The 22,856-nt window shown below is 45.1% G+C and overlaps 2 protein-coding genes across 14 annotated transcripts in view; both read right to left on the reverse strand.

Annotated features, from left to right (window-relative positions):
* Positions 1 to 750: 750 nt before the first annotated feature.
* SAP30BP (SAP30 binding protein) lies at positions 751 to 14,936 on the reverse strand. Of its 9 annotated transcripts, none has more exons than XM_078767319.1 (11): positions 14,599 to 14,936; positions 12,958 to 13,031; positions 11,452 to 11,494; positions 9,751 to 9,839; positions 7,612 to 7,703; positions 5,064 to 5,124; positions 4,924 to 4,975; positions 4,029 to 4,061; positions 3,733 to 3,791; positions 2,687 to 2,768; positions 751 to 2,167 (listed from the first exon to the last, which is right to left on the reverse strand). In XM_078767319.1, the coding sequence occupies exons 2-11, from the start codon at positions 12,961 to 12,963 to the stop codon at positions 1,956 to 1,958; spliced, it is 729 nt and encodes a 242-aa protein (XP_078623445.1). In that variant the 5' UTR covers positions 12,964 to 13,031; positions 14,599 to 14,936; the 3' UTR covers positions 751 to 1,955. The 9 variants fall into 9 exon arrangements, with proteins under 9 accessions (XP_078623445.1, XP_067990342.1, XP_067990340.1 ...); XM_068134241.2 differs by lacking the exon at positions 14,599 to 14,936 and adding an exon at positions 14,191 to 14,440 and having other exon boundaries at positions 12,958 to 13,028; XM_068134239.2 differs by lacking the exon at positions 14,599 to 14,936 and adding an exon at positions 14,191 to 14,440.
* An 815-nt stretch (positions 14,937 to 15,751) lies between these two features.
* LOC137438837 (YTH domain-containing family protein 3) overlaps positions 15,752 to 22,856 on the reverse strand; it is a 37,364-nt gene continuing 30,259 nt past the window's right edge. For all 5 annotated transcript variants that reach the window (XM_068134235.2, XM_068134234.2, XM_068134236.2 and 2 more), the window contains 2 exons: positions 18,037 to 18,264; positions 15,752 to 16,681 (listed from right to left, as the gene is read on the reverse strand). In XM_068134235.2, the coding sequence (XP_067990336.1) occupies positions 16,658 to 16,681; positions 18,037 to 18,264 (252 nt within the window). In that variant the 3' untranslated portion in view covers positions 15,752 to 16,657. The remainder of the gene's footprint in view (positions 16,682 to 18,036; positions 18,265 to 22,856) is intronic.

Consider the following 22,856-nt stretch of genomic DNA (forward strand, 5'->3'; position numbering starts at 1 on the left):
CAAAAAAGGTTTTGAATTTTTTTTCTATCTGTGACATTCGCGGATTCTCCATTTGCAGTTTTGCCATTGCCTGGATATAGAAACTTTCAGACTGGGTATGTTTTATGCTCAACTGGACTTTGGTCCGGTAACCTTATGCAATCAAGCAGTGTTCTCAGGTTAGTCTGTCAGTTAATGAGTAAACACTTCAGTCATTATCGCTTGAACCAAACACTATTTTGATAATGCTCTCATCTCCTAAACTACACACGGATGAGGTACCAACGTTTGTTCACGGCATTAAAAATATCAGGGTCTGAGGGGTTTTGTGGGAGGTTTGAGTGATTTGCTCCTGATCCAGGTGAGCTTCAGGACCTGCGGTCCTATTCTTTGTGCAAGTCCTTCACGAACGTGCTGTCAATGCCCTGATGTTCGACTGAAGGTGGCACAGGAATGTAGAATTTATTGGTTCATTGTTTGCCGTTCGCCGTTTTTTTTTTGTTTAACCCAAGTCAGTCACGAACTGGTTGTCCATGCCTGGTCAAAATTTTTTTAATCCTAACATTAATTTGTTAACTGCTACCTGGTATCCCCACCAAGGACATACTACCCTCTTCAACTAAAGTTTCAAACAAGCCCAGCTCAAATTCAATGTTGTTAGACTATTGGTCTTGTTTTTTAAGCTTTTGAATCCAGGTGGTTAAGTCCACCAGAATCGCAGTACACATATATTGCCGATACCATAACCGCAGAAAAATCAATGCACATACCTGAACTTCGGGCCTGCAAAGGCACAGCAGTTTAAGTGAATTTGTATCAATTCAAAGAATACACAGCCTGGTACTGCTCCGTCAGGGAAGCGAGTGGAACATGGGAGGGGTGTGAGGGTGGGGTTCGGAGAGGATGAGGAGGGTCGGGGTGGGTAGGTGTGAGGGTGGATGAGAGGCAGAGGTCACATAAACATGTACATGGTGCAGGACATTGCAGCAGGAGACCCATTCAAAACGTTCATCAATAGTAGGTTGTGGAAACGCACCAACACTATCTCAGTTTCCACAAATTGCGGAGGAACACAATTCTTACAAAACCTTCCTGGTAGTTGGAGACTGAAACTCTTGCTACATTTGGGCAAATATCGTTATAGGAAGGCAGAGGTTTTAATTATATACATCAACACTGTTCTCTATCGCAAGCTACCCCCTTAACTCTACTCCTCAATTTCAATAGAATTCCCGCTTCCTCGTTTTAAAGATCCGAGGACAATCACACGAGAGATACATAAGGTAGGCAACAAATAATGACGACAAGCTTTTCAAACATTAACACAACGAAGGAACATTTTGGATAAACTGGCTTTCCTTTACTTTGAAATGCAATTTGTTAGTTTGTCACAAATAGCGTCACCATTCAGGTAAACAAACCGATGCAATGACCACACGCAAGTCGGGGACAGTCGTTGACGAACAAACTCCGTCGACGGCTCTTACTCAAGTAGATTCACAATGTAAAGGAAAACAAGCAATCATTTATTTGAATATTAAAAGGTGCAAAACATACTCTGTGCTGGACACGCCTTAAGCTGTGAACCACGCTAACGCTAAGGGATTCCGGTGCGGCATGCTCGAGTCAAACGCTCCAACTATCGCGAGGAGAACACGGAGCACCGGCAGTCTTAAGCCATCCTCATGAGCTCAGTAAACTTCAATCAGTTCTCAGAGCCAGGAATTCTGCAGTCACCACATGGACTGCCCAGGTATAGTCTGTTGTTATCGTTGCAGGGACCAACGGATCCTCCGCTGGGTGAAAGCACGTCGAGACGTCCCTCAGGGTCATCATGTCGTTCGGCGATTCCAAACAAGCCGGCATCAGCAAGTCATCGAAGAACTTGGAAATTAGGTCAATGGAAAGGAAGTTTCCAATGAAAGGCAACGGCAGCAGAGAGGATGACGAGTAGGAGGAAGTGCAGCGTGCTGGGTTTAAGGTTTGTTTTTGCGGATTGCACCAATGGCAGAAATGACCGTCTTCGACGTGGTTGTTGCCAACATCGGCCCGGCAGGAACAGACGAGACGACGGTTAACGCGTTGTTCGAAAGAGACGCAGTTGTCACCATGAGCGGAGGCATTGGAATCTTCGGTGCGGATCCTAACGGAACAGCTGAATCCCACTTGCTCTTCCGCTTCTGAGGATCTGAGAGTGCAACGTACATTGTAATCGTCCGTTTTATCACATCCTTCAAAGCAAATAATAACCTATCCAGAACAATTGTCTGCCTGGCCCTGGTTTACGTAGTTATCATGGACTCGAGGTTCTTCTTCCCAACCATTTCTGCACCACGTTATGTTACCACAATAACCTTTGAGTTCAGTCGCATTTTAACACGATGCATGAACAAGGTGGCTGAGGATGAAGTAAAGACCAAAAGCAAAATTACCCCTTCATGCATCCAAGTATAGGTGTGCACCTGCAGGTTAGGTTTTTATAATGGTCTTAAACAGTGCCGTTTCGGATTTCTCCCAGATAGAGACCTCTCTGTGTTCAAATTGATGGAAAGTTATTTTGATGTCCAAATACAACCACAGTACCCATTGCCACCGCCACACCGACAACCACAATCACCATCATAAAATCTCTTCCTCGTTTAACAAAACTTATGTTGTAAAACTGCTCTCAACTCTATGTGGAATAATGTCTGCGGCCCACCAGTACCGGTTGTCGATGTTGTAGTTGAGGAGGTAGTTGCGGAGGTGGAAGCCGGAGCAGATTTTTTGGTTCCCGTCACAAATTCAATCTTATGGCAAAGACAAGGTCATGATGTTAAATCCATACAGGTGTAAAAAGCATCTTTGATAATAAAATAAGAAATATCAGTCATGGGTATTTGGAAACTTAAGGAAATACTAAACTTGTTCAAAGCAGTCATGACTTCACCGGGTGCTGCAAGGCCCTTCAACGATTGCTAACAACGCTTGTTTTTCTTTCGGGTTTTTTTTTGTATGCAAAGTCGAGGATCGTGGAGGGGCTAGAACATGGAATGTATTACGACATAACACAACAAAAGGAACAATAGAAAGAGGGGGAGGGAGGAAACACACCAACAGCACGGTTTAAAGACAAAATAGAGGGAGACTTGGACAAATAATGGGCGTGGGGAGTAATATGGGACAGGGGAAGACGGGGGGGGGGGGGGGGGGGTGGACAATATGGACACAGAAGGAAACTAAGGAGGGAAAAATGGAAATTTGGAAGAAGGGAGGACAGATGTGGGGGTGGCTTAACAAGGGTAGAAGAGATCATGGTTTTGGATTGGGGAAGACCTGAGATGGTTTTCAGTTGTCTTGAAGACTTGGAGAGAAGAATGAGATTTAAGAGAATGTGGAAGTTCATTTGTGGAAAACAAAAAAGAGGAACAAATGAGTGGAGGTGAGCAGTGATATTTGATTTAGGTAGTTTCACCAGAAGGGGGTTGGTTGGTGGTGGACCATGTGCACCCTGCAGAAACCTGTTGGTGGGAAATGGGGGGAGATTTGGGGACAAAGCGCAGAAAGAGCAGAGGGAGCAAGACCAGAAATGAGGCGGGAGAAGATGAAAAGACCACCAACCTGTCTGTGATGTGAGAGTGATAGGCCCATGGACTCGGCTTCATCGTGGGAGATTCCAATGACCATTGTACAGTATTTTCAGCCAAGAGATGCACCTTTCAATGAACACATTTCATTCACCAATCACACAACTCACTACAGTGGTTTTAATACCTTTGTTCTTTCTTTCTTCGCTTTCTCCAGCCTGTCCATTTCCAACTTCTGTGACCTGGCTGAAATTTACCAAAGACAGACACATCTTAGACACCAAGTCTCCGACAAAGCATCTAATTTGGCAACAAAATGTATCAACAAAATCATCATGCACAGCAGAATCACAAGGTGGAGGTTGTTTGGGGGGGAGGAGGAAGGGGTGAGGTGCAGGTGTTTGACTCTGTTCCTGGCATGGAACGATTGCTGAGGCACCACAAATGCGGAAATCATGATGACATTTCAGTGGCGATTGTGACCTTGAGGGGAGTGGAAGAAGCAGCAGGTATTGGCTGAAAATACAGGAGGTGCAAATTGCTTATTAAGTTTGTAACTTAAGAAGATTTGTCTTTTTAACACATTGCCCTATCTTGCTCTGGATTTTGTCTCGCAGGGGGATTTTGAGCAGCACAACCTCATCATCGGTAGCATGTTAATGTTCATCACAGGTTGCAATAAAGTTATTGGGAGTTGTTGGGAGGTTGGGAAGAGAAAATTAAGATGTACTCCAAACTACAAAATTGGATAACGTTATTTATGAATTTCAGCGCCGGTGTGATGCCAGGTGCGTAGGCCGTACATCCCAAAGACTGGAGGCCGCACACAACCAGCCCACACAAGCGAGAACCCAACGAGTGCTTGTTCAAAAAAAGCGATTCTGCGATTGCCGAGAATTTGACAAACAATCCTGAATGTGCAGATGACCATCGTGCCGAGTGGTTTCAGATTGCGGCTCGGGCACATTGCGTGGCACATTTCCGCATTCCTGAAGCCACATCTACACAGACACAAACTCCTGTTGTTTTTACACAAAAAGAGTTTGTGTGAACACTTCACTTGTTTTGGACCCTGCTGCAGCATTATGGGACGTCTTAGGTTTCCTTCCTGCCTCTAGTCATGACGTGTATCAACAGTCCAAAGAGCCAATAAGGAAACAGGTCTAAGCATAATTTGTTTGAGTCTTCCTATCTGGCATTCTTGAGTGTGCCCCGACGAGTGGTAGATCAAAAGCTTTGGGCAATGGCCGCACTTTTTGCACCAACAACCGATTGTTCATACGACATGTGTGTACACAGTAGCTTGTGATGCGCACGCGCAAATAATTAATTGTGGTGGTCATTTGAAGTCACATGTTCGAGTTGCAAGATTGCTCACCCAGTGCTTCGTAGTACGAGTCATCTGACCATCCGTGGGGATTAAACATATCCTGCAAAGCACGAGGCTCCATCGGTGTGACAACAGACGGCAAGCATGTGAACAAAAACAACAACCAGAGAGAAAAACTAAACGCTCACCTTGGGGTAGTTGGTTCCAAATTCATCGATGCCGCAGTACTGGATGAGTTTTTCATAAATGCTGAAAAACAGATCGGAGATGTAATACTGAAAGCTCGGATTCAAAACAAATCAAATCATAAACTTAACGACATTGACAGATGGACGAGAACAACAACACACAACATGCATTTTAAGGCCATTTTCCCTGCTAGAGCGGGGGCTAGCCTTGCGGTCCCCATGACAATCTTCTCCATTTTGCCCTATTTTCTGCATCTCTCCTTGTTAACCCCCTTGCCCGCATTTCTTCTTCCACCATCTTTGGCCAAGTCTTTCTAGGTCTTCCCCGTCCTCTACTTCCTTCTACATTCATTTCCGTCACTCTTCTCAACCAGTCACTTTCATCCTTCCTCAACACATGACCAAACCATCTCAACCTGTTCCTCTTCACAGCATCCATCACAGGCTCTATTCCCATCATCTTTCGCAATTCATCATTTGTCTTCCTCTCCCTCAACGATACTCCACACATCCACCGAACAATTCGCATTTCCACCCTTTCCAGCCTTCGTTGCTGCTCTACGTTCATTACCCATGTCTCGCTCCCATAAATCATAACACTTCACACATGCAGCATACACCTTTCCCTTCAGCTTCAACGACACTCCCCTCCTCATCAGCACGCCACTCAGTTCCCGAAACTTCTTCCATGCACATCTCACTCTAGCAACCGTTGCCGTGTCTGATCCACCTTCTCCATTCAGCATGTCTCCGAAGTAGCAAAATGTTTTCACATCTTCCAGCTTCACGCCGTCTCCAAGATCCAACTCAACATTTCCTCCATCTGCAGCTCCCTCTGTGCACACCTTACATTTGAATGTAGCTGCCACACTGGTTAATGACCCTCTCAGACCACTACATTTTTGATGAACCCACTCAGCGCACATTGTACATTGAATGGAGTTCACTCCGACACCCTTCCTGCACACAGCACACGGCCACTTCCCAGTTCTTTCCACCTCACCACTTGCCATCACCTTCGTCTTTCCTATATTCACCTTCAGACCTTTTGTCTCCATACATTCCTTCCACTTGTTCATCTTTTCCTTCAGTCCATCCATACTTTCTGCAATCAGCACCAGATCATCTGCATACAACAACTCCCACGGTAAACCCTCCTTTACGTTCTGAGCCAGCACCTCCATCACAGCTACAAATAGTAGTGGACTTAGTATGACAGATGGACGAGAAAAGAGATGGAAATCAAAATGGCAGAAATGGACATAGTTTTGTCACAAGATGTTGGTGAGCTGTCACCATAAAGGAATGAAGGGAAGAACAGGACTGGACTGAAGTTGTTAGAGGGTTGTATGCATGGGAGAAGAGAGCAATGAAAGAGTGGAAGCGAGCTGTGGATTTATGGAGGCAAAGGAAAGAGTACGAAGAGAAGCATGTATGATCCGTGGGTACTCAACGCGGCTGGATGACAGACGGCGGGGTGGTGCGAGAGCAGAAAACCATTCAACGATCCGAAATGCTTTTGACTCGATACAAAGAACGATCAATTTGAATGCGGCGGCTCAAGCCCGGAGTGAGCAAGTGCGCTCTGCTTTGCACAAATGTATTATACGAGACGGCTTGGCCCTGTGGGATTCAAAATGGCTTCTGTCTCTTGAGGATAGTCTTAAAATCTGGTAGTCTTAGACTACTTAAATGGTAGACTACTTAAATAGTCTAAAATAAAATCTTAAAATCTCTCCCATCTGGGCTGGTGCTCCTGCCTCACACCTAGCTCGTCTTCACGCTGTTGAAACCAAAGCATTCAGAATCATTGGAATCTCCCGCGATGAAGCTAACTCCAAGGGCCTCTCACTCACTCACCGCAGGCAGGTTGGTGGTCTTTCCATCTTCTACCGACTCCTCTCTGGCCTTGCCCCCCCCAGCTCTCTCTGGGCTCTGTCCCGTAAATATTCCTACAGGTCGCACAAGATCTGCCTGCAACCCTCTTATGGTCAAACTGCCAAAATCAAGACTCTCTGCTCACCTTCACTCCTTCATTCCTCTTTTCTCCCGCCTCTGGAACAAACTCCCTCACTCTCTTCAATCCCACTCCACCCTCCAGGTCTTTAAAACAGCTGTTCACCACCATCTCTTATCTTCCCCCATCCAAAACCTTGATCTTTTCTACCCCTGCTAATTTCACCCCAATTCCACTTTTTTGAAATACCAACTTCTGTCCTGGAAGTCCTTGGTGTCCTTGTGTTTTATACTTCTCACTCCACCCCCCCCCCCCCTTCCCACGCCTCCTCCCCCAAAGCCCTCTCCCTTCCACACATCTCCCTGCTCTCAAATGTTGTGTTTGTGTGCTTCCCCTTCTCTCCCCATCTTGTTTTCCGCTCCCTCTTTTTATATATTTTGTTTGTCTGGTTGATTTGTTTGTGAAGTAAATGTTAGCTCTTTCACGAGCCTCGATTCAGTATTAAAAAAAAAAAAAAAAAAAAAAAAAAAAAAAGGTTTGACCAAGGTACGGAGATCATGGCCGATGGCAAAACAACCTCCATTTACCCACCTAGGGTTCCGGAATTCCTTCTTCATCTGGATCATGCGATTTGGATCCAACCCGTGCCTCAGCTTTTTCTCGTAGAGTGTACGAATCTTATCCTGCAAATGATCAAGCGTTACCTGCTGCTTTTTAATCTGCACACAAGCTTTTGGCTCATTCATCTTCAATATGTAAACAAAATATACGAGGCGTTCGTTCTTCGACAGTTTCAAGGGTTGGCACAAATTGAAATATGGATTATTTACTCCTCGCAAATGAAATTGAGCAACAAAAGAATGTGCAGGCCAGTCCATGCAAGTGATGTTTGTGGTCCTCGGATGTAGAAATGACAATATCTGTAGTGTGGATGGGTGTTGTCATCCATAAAGATGAACATGGTACTTTAATGTTGGGCGAGAGGGAACAACTACATGTGCAACAATTTCATCCCTGTATCTCCCACCGATTAATAGCTCTCCTCCAAATAATGACCAGACATGAATGACAGGCCATACCATCAGGCTGCCCCCACCATCCAAATCGTGCTGCCAAATGTCACAATTAGCAAATCACATCTCACCTCGTCTCCAGACTCTGGCAAGTTGGTCATTCAAATTTCAGTAGAATCTACATATCGGTGGAGAGAACTGTGCCAACAATTCACCCGCCAGGTGCAATATTATATCACCGTGCATCCCACGATGACGCTAACTCCAAGGGCCTTTCACTCACTCACCGCAGGCAGGTTGGTGGTCTTTCCGTCTTCTACCGACTCCTCTCTGGTCTTGCCCCCCCAGCTCTCTCTGGGCTCTGTCCCCCAAATATTCCTACAGGTCGCACAAGATCTGCCTGCAACCCTCTTATGATTAAACTGCCAAAATCAAGACTCTCTGCTCACCTTCACTCCTCTTTTCTCCCGCCTCTGGAACAAACTCCCTCACTCTCTTCAATCCCACTCCACCCTCCAGGTCTTTAAAACAGCTGTTCACCACCATCTCTTATCTTCCCCCATCCAAAACCTTGATCTGTTCTACCCCCGCTAATTTCACCCCAAATCCACTTTTTTGAAATATCAACTTCTGTCCTGGATGTCCTTGGTGTCCTTGTGTTTTATACTTCTCCCACCGCCCCCCCCTTCCCACGCCTCCTCCCCCCAAGCCCTCTCCCTCCCACACATCTCTCTGCTCTCAAATGTTGTGTTTGTGTGCTTCCCCTTCTCTCCCCATCTTGTCTTCCGCTCCCTCTTTTTATATATTTTGTTTGTCTGGTTGATTTGTTTGTGAAATAAATGTTAGCTCTTTCACGAGCCTCGATTCAGTATACAAAAAAACCCCCAAAAAAACCCATTACATGGGCTGACGACGGCACTGTATTAGAGGGATGTACAGCAATGGTCTTGTGAACCTCTTATGAATGTCACGGAGCTGAAATGTCTGGGCCAAAATTTGATGGTAGAGTGATCTTTGCGAGCTATTCTTGAGAGATTCTGCTTTTAAAAAGCTGTTCCTTCTGGCAAGGATGACAAATATACCATTCATTGCGAGGGATTGTAAAACCCTGGGTGATCTGAAAGGTCTTTCCTCAACAGTCATGCATACACCTGAGAAAGAAATCTTTGAACCATCAACCCATAGTTTAAAAGTTATTGCATAATATCTTTGCGAGGAGTAAAAAAAAACCACCGTTTAGAGGCCATTTTGTCCCCGCGAAGCGGGGGTTGGCCTTTTTCGGGGACCGTGGTTGTTGTTGTTTTTTGGTCCCCTTTTTGAAGCAATGTTTTACGGCCGGATGCCCTTCCTGCTGCCAACCCTGTTTGTCGCCTTTTTACGACACAGGGAATTACCAGTGAACTGGTACTCAATTAGCCGACCTCGGAAGGATGACAGGCTGAGTCAACCCCCCTGGCGTTAATTCAGCGATCGAGGAGTAGATGTATGTATTTATGTATGTGTGTATGTATATATGTGTGCATATATGAAATCATCAGAAAGATTTATTAGGACTGTAGAGCTGATGAAAATCCTAAAATATACCAATCAGTCCAAGAACCAGACCCCACAATGTGCTTCCACCACTTTCTTGCTTAAATCTGCAAACCGATCTCCAATGAAATGCAACCACAAAGCTTCAATCATTCATTTTTGCCTTCAAGGTTGACAATCCTACCTGCACGTGTACAGGACAGTGACCGGGTGGTTCCACTGGAAGGCTTAGCTCCTCTGTCGACATGTGACGAACTTTATCCGAAAAGGAAGCTGAGAGGAATCGGGCACACACCAAAGACAACCTCCAAACTGCACATAGCGAACTGGCCATCAGGCCTTTGTTTCCTAAACAAAGAGCACATCTTGGTAATTAGTAAACAATATAGTCAGGGGGGCCAAGGAGCTCGAGTTTAGAAAAATTACAACGGCACTCTCGACATCGCGACGTCAACTGATAACCCGCATTTGGAGATAACGACAGACGCACGCACGCACACACACACACACACACACACACACACACACACACACACACACACACACACACACACACACACACACACACACACACACACACACAGTAATTTTATATGCTGCCTGTGGCTGCTGGTTGTATAATTTCTGGAGTTGCGGCTATGCTGCTGATGCAGTGCCCCGTTTCCGTACTCATTTTGATGACCTCGGAAGGATGACAGGCTGAGTCAACACACCTGCTATTATTTAACGGCATGACAGGGGTTCAAACTCAAGACCCTAAGATCTTAAGTCAGCCACCTTAGTCATTAAGCCAACACCAGGCTTAGTCTCTTATAGTATAGATGGGTCATGGTCTGACCTCTTCTCTACGATAGGTCACTTTGGCCCCCTGACTAATAGCATCATTATAGTAAGTGGGTTTTAAATGCAAAAAATTATAAAGTGCTTCAACTCCAGAACAAATCTTTAATCTTCGACTCAATATTCTTTAATTTGTGCAAATACCTTTTAGCAAACACACCGATTACCCAAAACCTTTAATCACCAACTATTGCTGGAGTTGCAGGTATGTGAAGAAAATAAATGAAACAAGTCAGGAGACGACGATGGTTCACGAGCGAGCGGTATTCAATGACAAAGGACGGACTATAACCGAAACAGGCCCGGACTGGGGGGGTTAGGGGCCCACGTGGCAGGTGTCGGCCCCCGACATGCGGTGTACATGCCTATTTACAAAGGGCCCCAATGCGCTGCGTGCGCCGGCCTTTAAGAGCCAGCTGTACGTAATTGTGTGTGGTGCTGGCCTGGAAATGTCAAAACGAAGGTTACTGAACTTGAAATGAGATAGAAAATAATGTTTGTTGTTGGAAAACTTGTATTTCATGTTTTTCATACATTTTCATGTATGTGATAATATAAGATCATGTACGACATTTCACCCTATCAGGAAGCGAACAATGTAATAAAACAATCAAAAATCGACTTTTCTAATTTTCGTGACCTTGTGACCTTGACCTTGGAGCGAAAATGAAAAATCGAGCTCCGTGGGGCTAGACACATGACATTGGCCTAACCAAATACCGAAACCCCTGTCAGATTCCACCAACTCCCTCGGAGATTATGTAGCTTGAACTCGATTACCCCATAAAAATACATCTTTTTCGGGCATCGCTCCGCTCCGCCCACAATGGGTGCAATACGCCCACTCGAGGCAGGACACAACTAGATCATGATATGAACCTCCCACCCAAGTTTCATCAAGATCGGATGATATCATCAGGGAGTTATGCTGTGGACAGACATACAGACAGACAGACAGACAGACACACACCCATGACCAATATAGTGGTCACTCTGTTTAATAACTCGTGAACCAATAAAGAATGAAATTGCACATCAAACTCACCTACCATCTCCTGTGCAAGTTTTTTCTCCTCTGCATTTTCTCCCTGGAGAGCAATGGACGCAATCATTGGAGAAAGTGTCAGTCACCCTGCCGGCCTGTCACTGGTCTCACCTTTACTTGCATCTCTACAGCACTATATATCGACACAGTCTAGTAGTATAAAAATGAATTTGTATATTTGTTTGTATACGCTTTAATAAAAAAATAAAAAAAATTGAATCAGTAGTTCTCAAAGCGTCACCACTGATGCGGATGCTGCACAAATGAGGCGGCACTTAACCCCATCGAAGCAACCTCGACTGACCTCAAACATCTACGTCGTCGATCCCTAAACTTCATGTTCCTGCAGGTGGGTAAAAATGCTCCTCGCCTTCTCCATGATGATTAACTGATTTAAAGGTATACGGCACCGAGTCTGACCTGCCACCCACAAGCTCTCCATCCTCTCCGACAAGCTGCTCCTTGAACTAGTTACCTCCACCACCGAAGGTGGACAAGGTTGTGTTTTCACCCATGTCTGTCTGTGAGCAGCACATTTCAAAAAGTTGGAGATGGATTCAGATAAAACTTGGTCGACAGGTTGGGTCTGGGACTGGGGCTAATTGATTAAATTTGGGTGAAGATCTTGTAACGGAACCAGATACTTCAATTTTTATAAGCGATTCTCAATAAAAACGAAGCATTGCACAATATCCCCAAAAGTTGAGCACAGATTCGGACAAAACTTGATGGACGAGTTGGTTAGTTGACAGGAACAAGACGATTAGATTTCGGTTATAGCCAGGATGCAGAACCAGACTATCAGTGGGATACAAAATGTAAACTGTTCAGCCTGGCGGAGGCATGCGCACTACCGAGTGCCGTTCATGTTAACTTTGTTTTAGTTAATGGGGTGGTGGACTGGGCAGAAGTTCTTATCTTGTCCGCATTGTTTAGAATTGTTCTAATGGTCAATGTAGGTATGTCGGAAGCATGACCCACTTCCACCTGACGCTCACCCGCCATGATCCACCCTAACACTTGCATTTTCACATCCAAAGTGATGCCTCTCCTTGACACTTTTGTCAGGTTTCTAACGCTTGCAGGCCTCGTTGCAAGACATTATGGGAGTAAAATTCTCACAAACACAAACTAATAAGGAGAGAGGGTGAGAGGGAGATAAAGAGAGATAGAGATATAGAGATAGAGATATAGAGATAGAGATAGAGAAAGAGAGAGTAAACTGCACTGAATGGTTCAGAGCGTGTGCATACAATACAAATATTGACGGCGAGTGCGTTTACTGCATTTACTGCGTTTACTTGACGAGCGCTGCATGGTATGGATTTTCTTCAAACATTTTCTCCAGGCCAAAAATCTTGATAACAAATTAGCGTTCTACGGGGCAGCGTAAAGCGTGGTACGTGTGTATATAATTATAATATCCCCCTTACCCCTCTACATCACACCCCCTAAAAACAGCTACACCTGGACCAAAACGATCTTCTCCAGCACTCGAGAACTCACCTCCATCTCCCCATGGTCAGACAAGTGGACAAGCTCATCCCCATAGCTTGAAGACACGAGACCAATTCCATCTGCTGGAAGAAGTTTAAAAAATTTTTTAAACCTCACAATCACTTGGTATTCAAACAAATGAGTCAGTTATACCCACCCCGACCCCATTGCTGCCAAGTTCCCCACCAATCCTTCCCTTGTCCCCACAATAGATTTTCCCACATCCAATTCTCCTCCCAAACTCACCCAACTCCTCTCCTCCCAAACTCACCCAACTCCTCTCCTCCCAAACTCACCGAACTCCTCTCCTCCCAAACTTTCCCCTTCCCTCTCCTCCCAAACTCACCCAACTCCTCTCCTCCCAAACTTTCCCCTTCCCTCGCCTCCCAAACTCATCTCCTCCCAAACTCACCGAACTCGTCCTCCCAAACTCACCGAACTCCTTCCTCCCAAACTTTCCCATTCCCTCGCCTCCCAAACTCACCGAACCCCTTCCCTCTCCTCCCAAACTCACCGAACTCCTCTCCTCCCAAACTTTCCCCTTCCCTCGCCTCCCAAACTCACCGAACTCCTCTCCTCCCAAACTTTCCCATTCCCTCTCCTCCCAAACTCACCCAACTCCTCTCCTCCCAAACTTTCCCCTTCCCTCTCCTCCCAAAACTCACCAAACTCCTCTCCTCCCAAACTCACCCAACTCCTCTCCCCCCAAACTTTCCCCTTCCCTCTCCTCCCAAACTCACCCAACTCCTCTCCTCCCAAACTTTCCCCTTCCCTCTCCTCCCAAACTCACCCAACTCCTCTCCTCCCAAACTTTCCCCTTCCCTCTCCTCCCAAACTTTTCCCCTTCCATCTCCTTTCTTCACATGTTCCCCTTTCTCCATTTCAATTCCCCCCTTTTTAACCTTTCCCAGTTCGAGTAAGTAATATAACAAATGGCCAAGGTGAGACACCCGAACGGACTCCGTTCCACACCCGAGCGCATGGAATCCCAACCACGAATTAAATATTTCACTCGCTCGCACACACCACTCATAATCAAGTGGAGTTCAATGAGGAAATACTCATCCCACGTCACCGAGGCTCTTCCACGCACCAGATCGCATCTTACACAGGGAACGTTCAATGCAACGACGTGGCCATTAAGGCCTACCATAGAGAACCATGATCCAATGGATTCTCAATCACTTCACATCCTGTCCTCCCCAACAAAAAGACCCCGACTCCCGGCACGTTCAGCTCCACCTTGGCCCTCGGTCTCGTTATCTGAATCCCCTTCCGAATCTTCCGCGTAGGCCGCGAGCGAAGCGATGGCAGCACGTTTAACGTCCATGTTTCGTGCAGGTCAAACTTTCCCTTGGCAAGAGTGCGTTACCACCTAGGCCTAAGGCTCCACTCGAGCATTCCATACGCCTCTTTACTTTACAAAAAACAACTAACGTTCGTAAATCATTCGCATTTCGCATTGAATGACCATAATAATCAGCACTTTACTAAAAAAAAAAGGAAGAAAAAAAAAGAAAAGGAGGTAAAAATAGTAAAAGGACACTGCTACCAACTATACCATCATGATGTCTAAAAGGGTACAAAAACAAAATCGATGAAGAGCCAAGAGGTCCGTATTTTACTATATAAGAGATGTTGGTGTGTCACCATTTTTCTCAGAGATGGCTGAACGGATCTTCGTCAAACTTTCAGAGGTTCATCAGTGAGTGCCTGGGAGTGTTTCAGGCAAAACAAACAAACAAAAAAAGATCGTTAAAAAAAAAAATCGTTCGATAGAGCCTAAGCCTTTTAAAATTAATGACAGTTATATACAAGTACACATTCGCATAAATAAATACAAAACAATCACCAGACATTTGAATACAAATAAATCAAACAATTCCGGAAGTGTACGAAGTTGTGGTACGGCTTCTTCTTCTTCCTGATCGGCATCACAACTTAACTCAGAAATCAGAATCGTGAGCCACATTCATCTCTCAGCATATATATGAACCTGCTTCCTCTCCTGCCTCCTCCTCCCCTTCATTGGAATCTCCCGCTAAGGCGGAGTCGATGGGCCTATGACTTTCCCATCGCAGATAGGTCGGTGGTCTCTCTCCCTCTTTTACCGCCTCCTGCCTTGTCTTGCCCTCTCTGCTCTTCATATGATTTGTCCCTACCACAAGGTTTCTGATGGGTGCACATGGTCCACCATCAACCCCATTCTGGTGAACCTACCTAAATCTCGGATCTCTGATCACCTCCACTCATTCGTTCTGCTTTTCCCCCCACGTGTGGAACCAACTTTCACATTCTCTTCTATCTCAATCCTCCCTCCCACTCTGCAAGACAGCTGTTCACCACCATTTCAGATATTCCCCAATCCAAAACCTTTATTTACCCTCACCGACCCCAAACCCTTCTCCTTCCAAGTTTCCTTCTGTATCCATCTTGTACTTTCCCACCTTCCCCTCCCCTCTCCAATTATTCCTCTAAGTCTTCCTCCATCTTGGCCTTCAACTCTGCTGTTGCTGCCCCCCCCCCTCCCCCTCCTCTCCTCCTCTCCTCCTCCTCTCTCTACTGTTCCTTTTGTCCTGTTATATCCTGATCCGTTCAGTGTACTTGCTCTTCCACGAGCTCCCCAATTAACCATAACTAATGCATTGCATTCCAAACCAATCAGGATCAACGATGAGGAAACCAACATGCAGCCAATCCATCAATTTAAACTAGGAAGCCTTCACAGTTTGGAACAACACGAAGTGATTCGGAAAAAAAAAACCTGCAGATCTTCTCCTGAGTAAACAACATCAGAGAGCAGGACGGTGCAGCAAGAGACTACGTTTATTGGGGGTAATAAAAAGATGACATTGTAAATTAAGGTGAGGGGAGGGGAGTGGGGAGAGAAAAATACGATTGATGAAAAGTTTTCAACAAAACGTGGAGAGAACTGTTTGTTTTGAACGTGTTTAAATCCACAAATCGTTTCGTTTCGTTTCAGTCTACTAATGAAGTCTCTTCCAAATCGTAGCACAAGCGCAATATCCAGGTTAGTCCTTGGGAAGTGTCCTCTTCCAGGAGTCTGTGATGAGGTTTTGAGTTCTCGGATCATCCTCCGCAGGCCAAAAACAACAACAAAAGTAAAAGGAACGACTAATCGAACACCATTCCTTGGTTTTCATCGTGGATCGAAGGCATGTCCTGCTGCCCTGTGCTTTTGGGGGGGATCCTGAGTATTTCGACATTAAACGATAATTTGTTTTTAATACAAATGAAAAAAAAAAACAAGAGTGAATTAAACGACATGATATCAGCACTGCCAATGCAAGATTATGCAGATATGAGAGCGACCATAAAGGCAAGGAATGAATTACATTACAGCTACACACGGTTATTACTCCAATACATTCAGTAAATGATCGTTAATATTATCATCATCATCATTATTATTATTATTATTAGTTTTGCTTCGAAGCCAAGTCAACTTGCTAGTACTATGCTTCTTATAAATGGCAATGGCAATTTTTAAAAATAAAAACACACAAAAAGTCATAAAATACCCTAAGCACAGTAAAAGAGACCATCAGGAGACAAAAAGGAAAAAAATAAAATAAACGACAAAACAAAAAAGACGGAAGAAAACGAAAACAAAAGCAAAGGGCCCACATTGAGTAAACCCAGCAGAGCAGGTGTGTTGCTGAACGTACACCTTTGCATGCCATCCCATTCATTTGCTGCGGATCTGTCGTTCCTGCAACAAAACACAGTGCGTGACTCCAACTCGTGAACAAACAAATGCACGGACACTAATGTGCACGAATAGTGGTTAAACAGGCTTATTCCAAAATGTCTCAATTGACTTGGCCCCATTTCAGAAGCACGCCGTGATGTAGGTCGGAATGAGGTGCCACTTTATGTGCCGCATTTCCATAAATGAGCAGAAATATACTGGATATTTGCAAAAGTACCAGAAGCAAACGTTGCAGCAGGAATTCTATCAAACGTCTCGCACCATACCCAAACAAGTGATGTTGTGAGCACGTCCAAAGGTTTCCAATGTTCTCAAATAAGGCTCACCTTAGCTGCTCAAGTCAACAATAGTCCACATCACGAGCGAGTGAGTACATTAGCCCGAGCCGAATAACATATTCCAAGTAATATAACTAAAAACCATGTTCCAGAGTGTATCGTGTATTAACAAGTGAGAAGGCATCTTATGATCATCTTAAAGAGAGCATCGTGTCTTCCAAAGATAATGTGCACAGACTAGTACATACACAACTATAACGGCACTCGGTAGAGCGCATGCCTCCGCCAGGCTGAACAGTTTATGGTTTCTATCCCACTGATAGGCCGGATCTGGATTCGGATCTGAACCACAATCAAATTGGTCTGTTCTCGTCACCGAACCAGCTCATCCACCTAGGTTTAGTTGGAATCCGTCCATAACCTTTTGAAACTAGTGGGGTCACCCGTGGGAATCCCACGGGCATGGACGTGTGTGACATTTCGACATATTGAGTTAGATGCTGCACCTGCACATGCAGTTACACACACACACCACACACCACACCACACCACACCACACACACACCTCGTTTTTTCATTTCTGTATCTCACAATTCGGTATCGTGCTATGTATCGTTTTTGGGCCTATCACTCAATGGTGAAAAATCACTTAAAAATTAAATAATTGTCGTGTCCAGATCCATATTCGGATGTTCACCAAACTCAAATCAATTCTTCCTCAACACACACACATCCTGTCCACCAAGTTTCGTCCGAATCCATCCATAACTTTTTGAAATACCGTGCTATACATCGTTTTTGGCCTTATCACTCAATGGTGAAAAATCACTATAAAATTCTCTGATCAGGATCCGAATTTGAATCTTTAGCGAAATTGAATCAATTCTTCTGTGTCACAAACCCAACCTGTCCACCAAGTTTCGTCCGAATCCGTCCAAAACGTCACGCGATATCCTGTTCACAGACACACAAACAGCGGTGAAAATATAACCTCCACCCACCTTCGACGGCGGAGGGAAAAAACGTCGCCATAGAAGCCCTAAACAAAAAAACACGTCAAAAGCATCCACAGCTCACCTTCTTCATGCTCTCTTCATCCTCCTGCCGTTTTTCGTAGTGCGCAAAGTCATCAAAGATGGACGTGGAATGCCGATAGCCAGCAATTATGCGCAAAACCTGGCGGGCCTTCTCCAGGGGCACTTCCTGTGTGTCCCGCGAGTTTGTCACCGGCTTGTTCTCGTTGTTTTCCAGGCGAATGTGGCGGAGCTGCGAGTTGGGCACATCCTTAACATAGATCCACTTGACCTGAACGAGGAGGTGGGTTATGATAGAGAGCAGGAATTGATGTTTTAACGTTTGAATCAGCAGATGGTAAATATTCCATCAAAGTGGTAAGCCAAAGATTATTGGATATACTTTGCTTCCGATACAGAGGATAAGCGAATACATTGTACTTCTTTTTTTTTTGTTTTTTTTTTTTCGTTTTTTTTTTTTATATACTGAATCGAGGCTCGTGAAAGAGCTAACATTTATTTCACAAACAAATCAACCAGACAAACAAAATATATAAAAAGAGGGAGCGAAAGACAAGATGGGGAGAGAAGGGGAAGCACACAAACACAACATTTGAGAGCAGGGAGAAGAGTGGGAGGGAGAGGGCTTGGGGGGAGGAGGCGTGGGAAGGGGGGGGGGGGGAGAGGTATAAAACACAAGGGGACCAAAGACTTCCAGGACAGAAGTTGGAATTTCAAAAAAAAAAAAAAAAAAGTAGGATTTTGGGTGAAATTAGCGGGGGTAGAAAAGATCAAGGTTTTGGATGGGGGAAGATAAGAGATGGTGGTGAACAGCTGTTTTAAAGACCTGGAGGGTGGAGTGGGATTGAAGAGAGTGAGGGAGTATGTTCCAGAGGCGGGAGAAAAGAGGAATGAAGGAGTGAAGGTGAGCAGAAAGTCTTGATTTTGGCAGTTTAACCATAAGAGGGTTGCAGGCAGATCTTGTGCGACCTGTAGGAATATTTGGGGGACAGAGCCCAGAGAGAGAGCTGGGGGGGGGGGGGGGGTGGGGGCAAGGCCGAGAGGAGTCGGTAGAAGACGGAAAGACCACCAACCTGCCTGCGGTGAGTGAGTGAAAGGCCCTTGGAGTTAGCTTCATCGCGGGAGATTCCAATGATTCTGAACGCTTTGGTTTCAACAGCGTGAAGGCGAGCTAGGTGTGAGGCAGGAGCACCAGACCAGAGGGGAGAGCAGTATTCCATAGAGCTGCGGATGAAACCCTTGTAAGTGGTGAGGAGCTCAGGTGTGCCAAGGAAGGACTTCGCACGACGGAGGATGCCCAGTCGGCGACTGGCTTTGGAGACCAGATTTGAAATGTGGTTTTCCCAGGAAAGATCATGGCAGATAGTGAGACCCAAAAGCTTGAGTGACAGAACTTCTTGGAGAGGATTATTCAGAAAGTGGATGAGAGGGTTGTCCAGTCGGTCTTTTCGGAGACATCGTAAGAGTGTGAGATTTGTCAGGATTGAAAGACATGTTCCACTTGTTTGCCCAGACTGTGATTTTGTCCAGGTCTGCAGAGAGTGAGGAGGCTGCAGACTGCCGATCTGAGGGATGAGGAATGGAGCGACAGAGAGTAGAGTCGTCAGCAAAGAGATAGAAAGGATTTTCAAGAGAGTCAGAGAGATCATTGATAAAGACCAGAAAAAGCACAGGGCCCAGAACACTGCCTTGGGGAACTCCAGCCTGAACAGGAAGAGGAGATGAGAGAAACACATTCAGGGCCATACGTTGACTACGACTAGAGAGGAAGTCCGCCAGCCATGTGTGGAGATTTCCATGGATACCAAAGGAGGAGAGTTTGGTGAGCAGAGCGGGGTGCCAGACCGTATCTAAGGCACGTGAAATGTCAAGGGAGACAGCTCTAATTTCCTGTTTGGCGTTGAGGACCTCCATCCATTGTTGATAAAGCAGAAGCAGCATGTCCAGAGTAGAGTGACCAGGTCTGAAACCAAATTGATGGTCAGAGATCAAGCCAAATAGAGAAGAGGAAAGATTTCATATCTGAAGCAATGATGGATTTCATGACTGTTGATAATTGGGAGAAGGCTGATTGGTCTGTAGTTGCTAGGATCTGTTTTTGCACCTTTTTTGTGCAAAGCGGTGATGTTGGCTGATTTCCAAGCAGATGGCAGATGACCATTATTAACAGAGGTCAAAGGTTAAACGTGTTTATTCATAATTCCCATTTCCAATTTGTTTTTAGCTCCGGCACTGCCAAATTTGGATTTTACTCCATCTTCCTGCTGTTTAAAAAAGTAAAGGATTCACACACAGGGAACCAGCGAGTTCATAGAACACCTTATCCCACGCAGTCTGAAGAAAAATGACATGGGACTTCATTGAAAACAGTTTATTGGAAGAAAATAATCTCGAAGTTTGCCCGCCCTGACAGCACGAATGGCAAATTTGATTGGTCGAGATGGCATACAATTTTGCCAAATTACTGACAACTGTCAGACATATTGGCTTTGTTCGTGAATTTTGATGAACAGGCACGATGGTAAACACAGGAAGCTGGTGGGTCAAACGGAACATGCTCCAATACAACATGCATTTTCAGGCCATTTTCCCTGCTAGAGCAGGGGTTAGCCTTGCGGTCCCCATGACAATCTTCTCCATTTTGCCCTATTTTCTGCATCTCTCCTTGTTAACCCCCTTGCCCGCATTTCTTCTTCCACCATCTTTAGCCAAGTCTTTCTCGGTCTTCCCCGTCCTCTACTTCCTTCTACATTCATTTCCATCACTCTTCTCAACCAGTCACTTTCATCCTTCCTCAACACATGACCAAACCATCTCAACCTGTTTCTCTTCACAGCATCAATCACAGGCTCTATTCCCATCATCTTTCGCAATTCATCATTTGTCTTCCTCTCCACACATCCACCGAACCATTCGCATTTCCACCCTTTCCAGCCTTCGTTGCTGCTCTACGTTCATTACCCATGGTTCTCTTTTTGAGGCAATGTTTTTATGGCCGGATGCCCTTCCTGACGCCAACCCTTTTAGTCGCCTCTTACGACACGCAGGGATACGGTGTATCTATTCTAAACCGGGGTACACACCGGATGCTCCAATGAGATGCGTTTTTTTCTTTTTTGGATACTAGGTCGAGGCTCATGGAAAAGCTAGGACATAGAACGGACCAGGATGCAACAGATCAAAAGGAACAGGAGAGAAGGGGGAAACTACAACAGCAGGGTTGAATGATAAGATAGAGGGAGATAAACAGAGTGTGGAGAGGAATGGGGGACAGAAGAGGATGCATAGAGTGGCTAATATGGATACAGAAAGAAAAGCTGGAAATTTGGAATGATTAGTGTACAGGTGGGGTTAATGAGGGTAGAAAAGATCATGGTTTTATAGAAGGAGACTTAGACAAATAAGGATTGTGGGAAGGAATGAGTGTAGGGGAGGACTCACAAGGTGGACAAGATAGACCCAGAAGTAAACTCTAGGGAGGGAAAGATTTATTTATTTATTTTTTATTGTACACAAGATCGAGGCTTTTGTATACAAGAATCTTAAGAGCTAACATCAATCACAAAAAAAAACCGACACACAAAACATACAATAAAGGGAGCGGGAGACAAGATGGGGAGAGAGAGGGAAGCACGCAAGTACAACAGCAGAGAACAGGGACATCTGGAGATCTGGGGGAGGGAGAGGGCTTGGGGGGTGGGGGGGGGGAGGCATGGAAAGGCAGGGGGTGGGAGAGGTGTAAAACACATGGACACTACTAGAAATTGCAGAAAGAAGTCGGTATTTCAAAAAAAAGTTGATCTGGGGTGAATTAACGGTGGCAGAAGAGATCAAGGTTTTGGATGGGGGAAGATAAGAGATGGTGGTGAACAGCTGTTTTAAAGACCTGGAGGGAGGAGTGGGATTGAAGAGAGTGAGGGAGTTTGTTCCATAGGTGGGAAAAAAGAGGAACAAATAAGTGGAGGCAAGCAGGGATTTCTATATTTTGGCAGTTTCGCCAGAAGGACCACGTGCGCGTGGTCTCGTGTTCAAACACACAATTCAATTGAAATTTTAAAAGTATCAAAGGGAGTAGAAAAAACAAACTATTGAATTAACGCCGTTGATGCACCACCATCCCCCCCCCCCCCTCCCCTCCACCATCTTATTTAACATGTTAAATTGGTTATTCGTGCCTGTTGTTTGTGTCCTTTATAACATCCCGAGATCACTATGTTTCCCGTTTGGAATGATTTTCAAATTTGTATGGCTGCCACACTGACAGACTGGAGAAAATGCCGTGAGTGAAAATGCACACTTGAGGAAAGACTTCATACAACTTGCCAAATTCAGAGCCAAATTACTGCTAAACCGCAAGTTCGTGTTCCCATTCATGTTCCGATTCAAGTTCCCAGTATTCAAAATATAAAATTCAATTGAAATGAAATCATTTCTCGATCACTGACTGCCAGACACAGAATGAACCAATTGCTTAACGTCGCTTTGAACATGTGCTGCGGCCAATCCTCACGGCGGTCAAAAGGACTACAGTAAACCAAAGAGCAACTTTTGTGATGCATCAGCACATCGTTATGAAAACTGTGCGGCATTGTTAAGAAAATATTTTTGGAGATCAACAGAGAAGGATGACAACTCCAAAGTACTCTTCATTTAGAAGCTAATTTGGGTCGACTGTTCATTCCCATTTGAACCCCTGCCCTACCCTGACCCCTCCCAACCCGCAGCTGCATTAGAAAAGCAACAACTGTTCCGCATAAAACCCTCCATTTTTTTGTACGGTGTATAAGCAATGAAGGACTGCCTCGCATGCTCCAAGAAGCTTATGTTTTGCAGTTTGAAGTAGGGCATGGCGATTGTGAATAT

This window comes from Myxine glutinosa, chromosome 13 (genome assembly GCF_964187855.1).
Source record: "Myxine glutinosa chromosome 13, kmMyxGlut1.1, whole genome shotgun sequence".
Classification (NCBI taxonomy): Eukaryota; Metazoa; Chordata; class Myxini; order Myxiniformes; family Myxinidae; genus Myxine; species Myxine glutinosa.

Bases quoted from the DNA above. Each gene is read 5' to 3' on its own strand.
- SAP30BP (XM_068134239.2), bottom strand. From the start codon at position 14,278: ATGGACGTTAAACGTGCTGCCATCGCTTCGCTCGCGGCCTACGCGGAA. The intron at 11,495-12,957 runs GTGAGTTCTCGA...ATTGCTCTCCAG, and splicing joins CTGACCATGGGGAGATGGAG to GGAGAAAATGCAGAGGAGAA. The intron at 9,840-11,451 runs GTGAGTTTGATG...GATTCCTCTCAG, and splicing joins ACTTGCACAGGAGATGGTAG to CTTCCTTTTCGGATAAAGTT.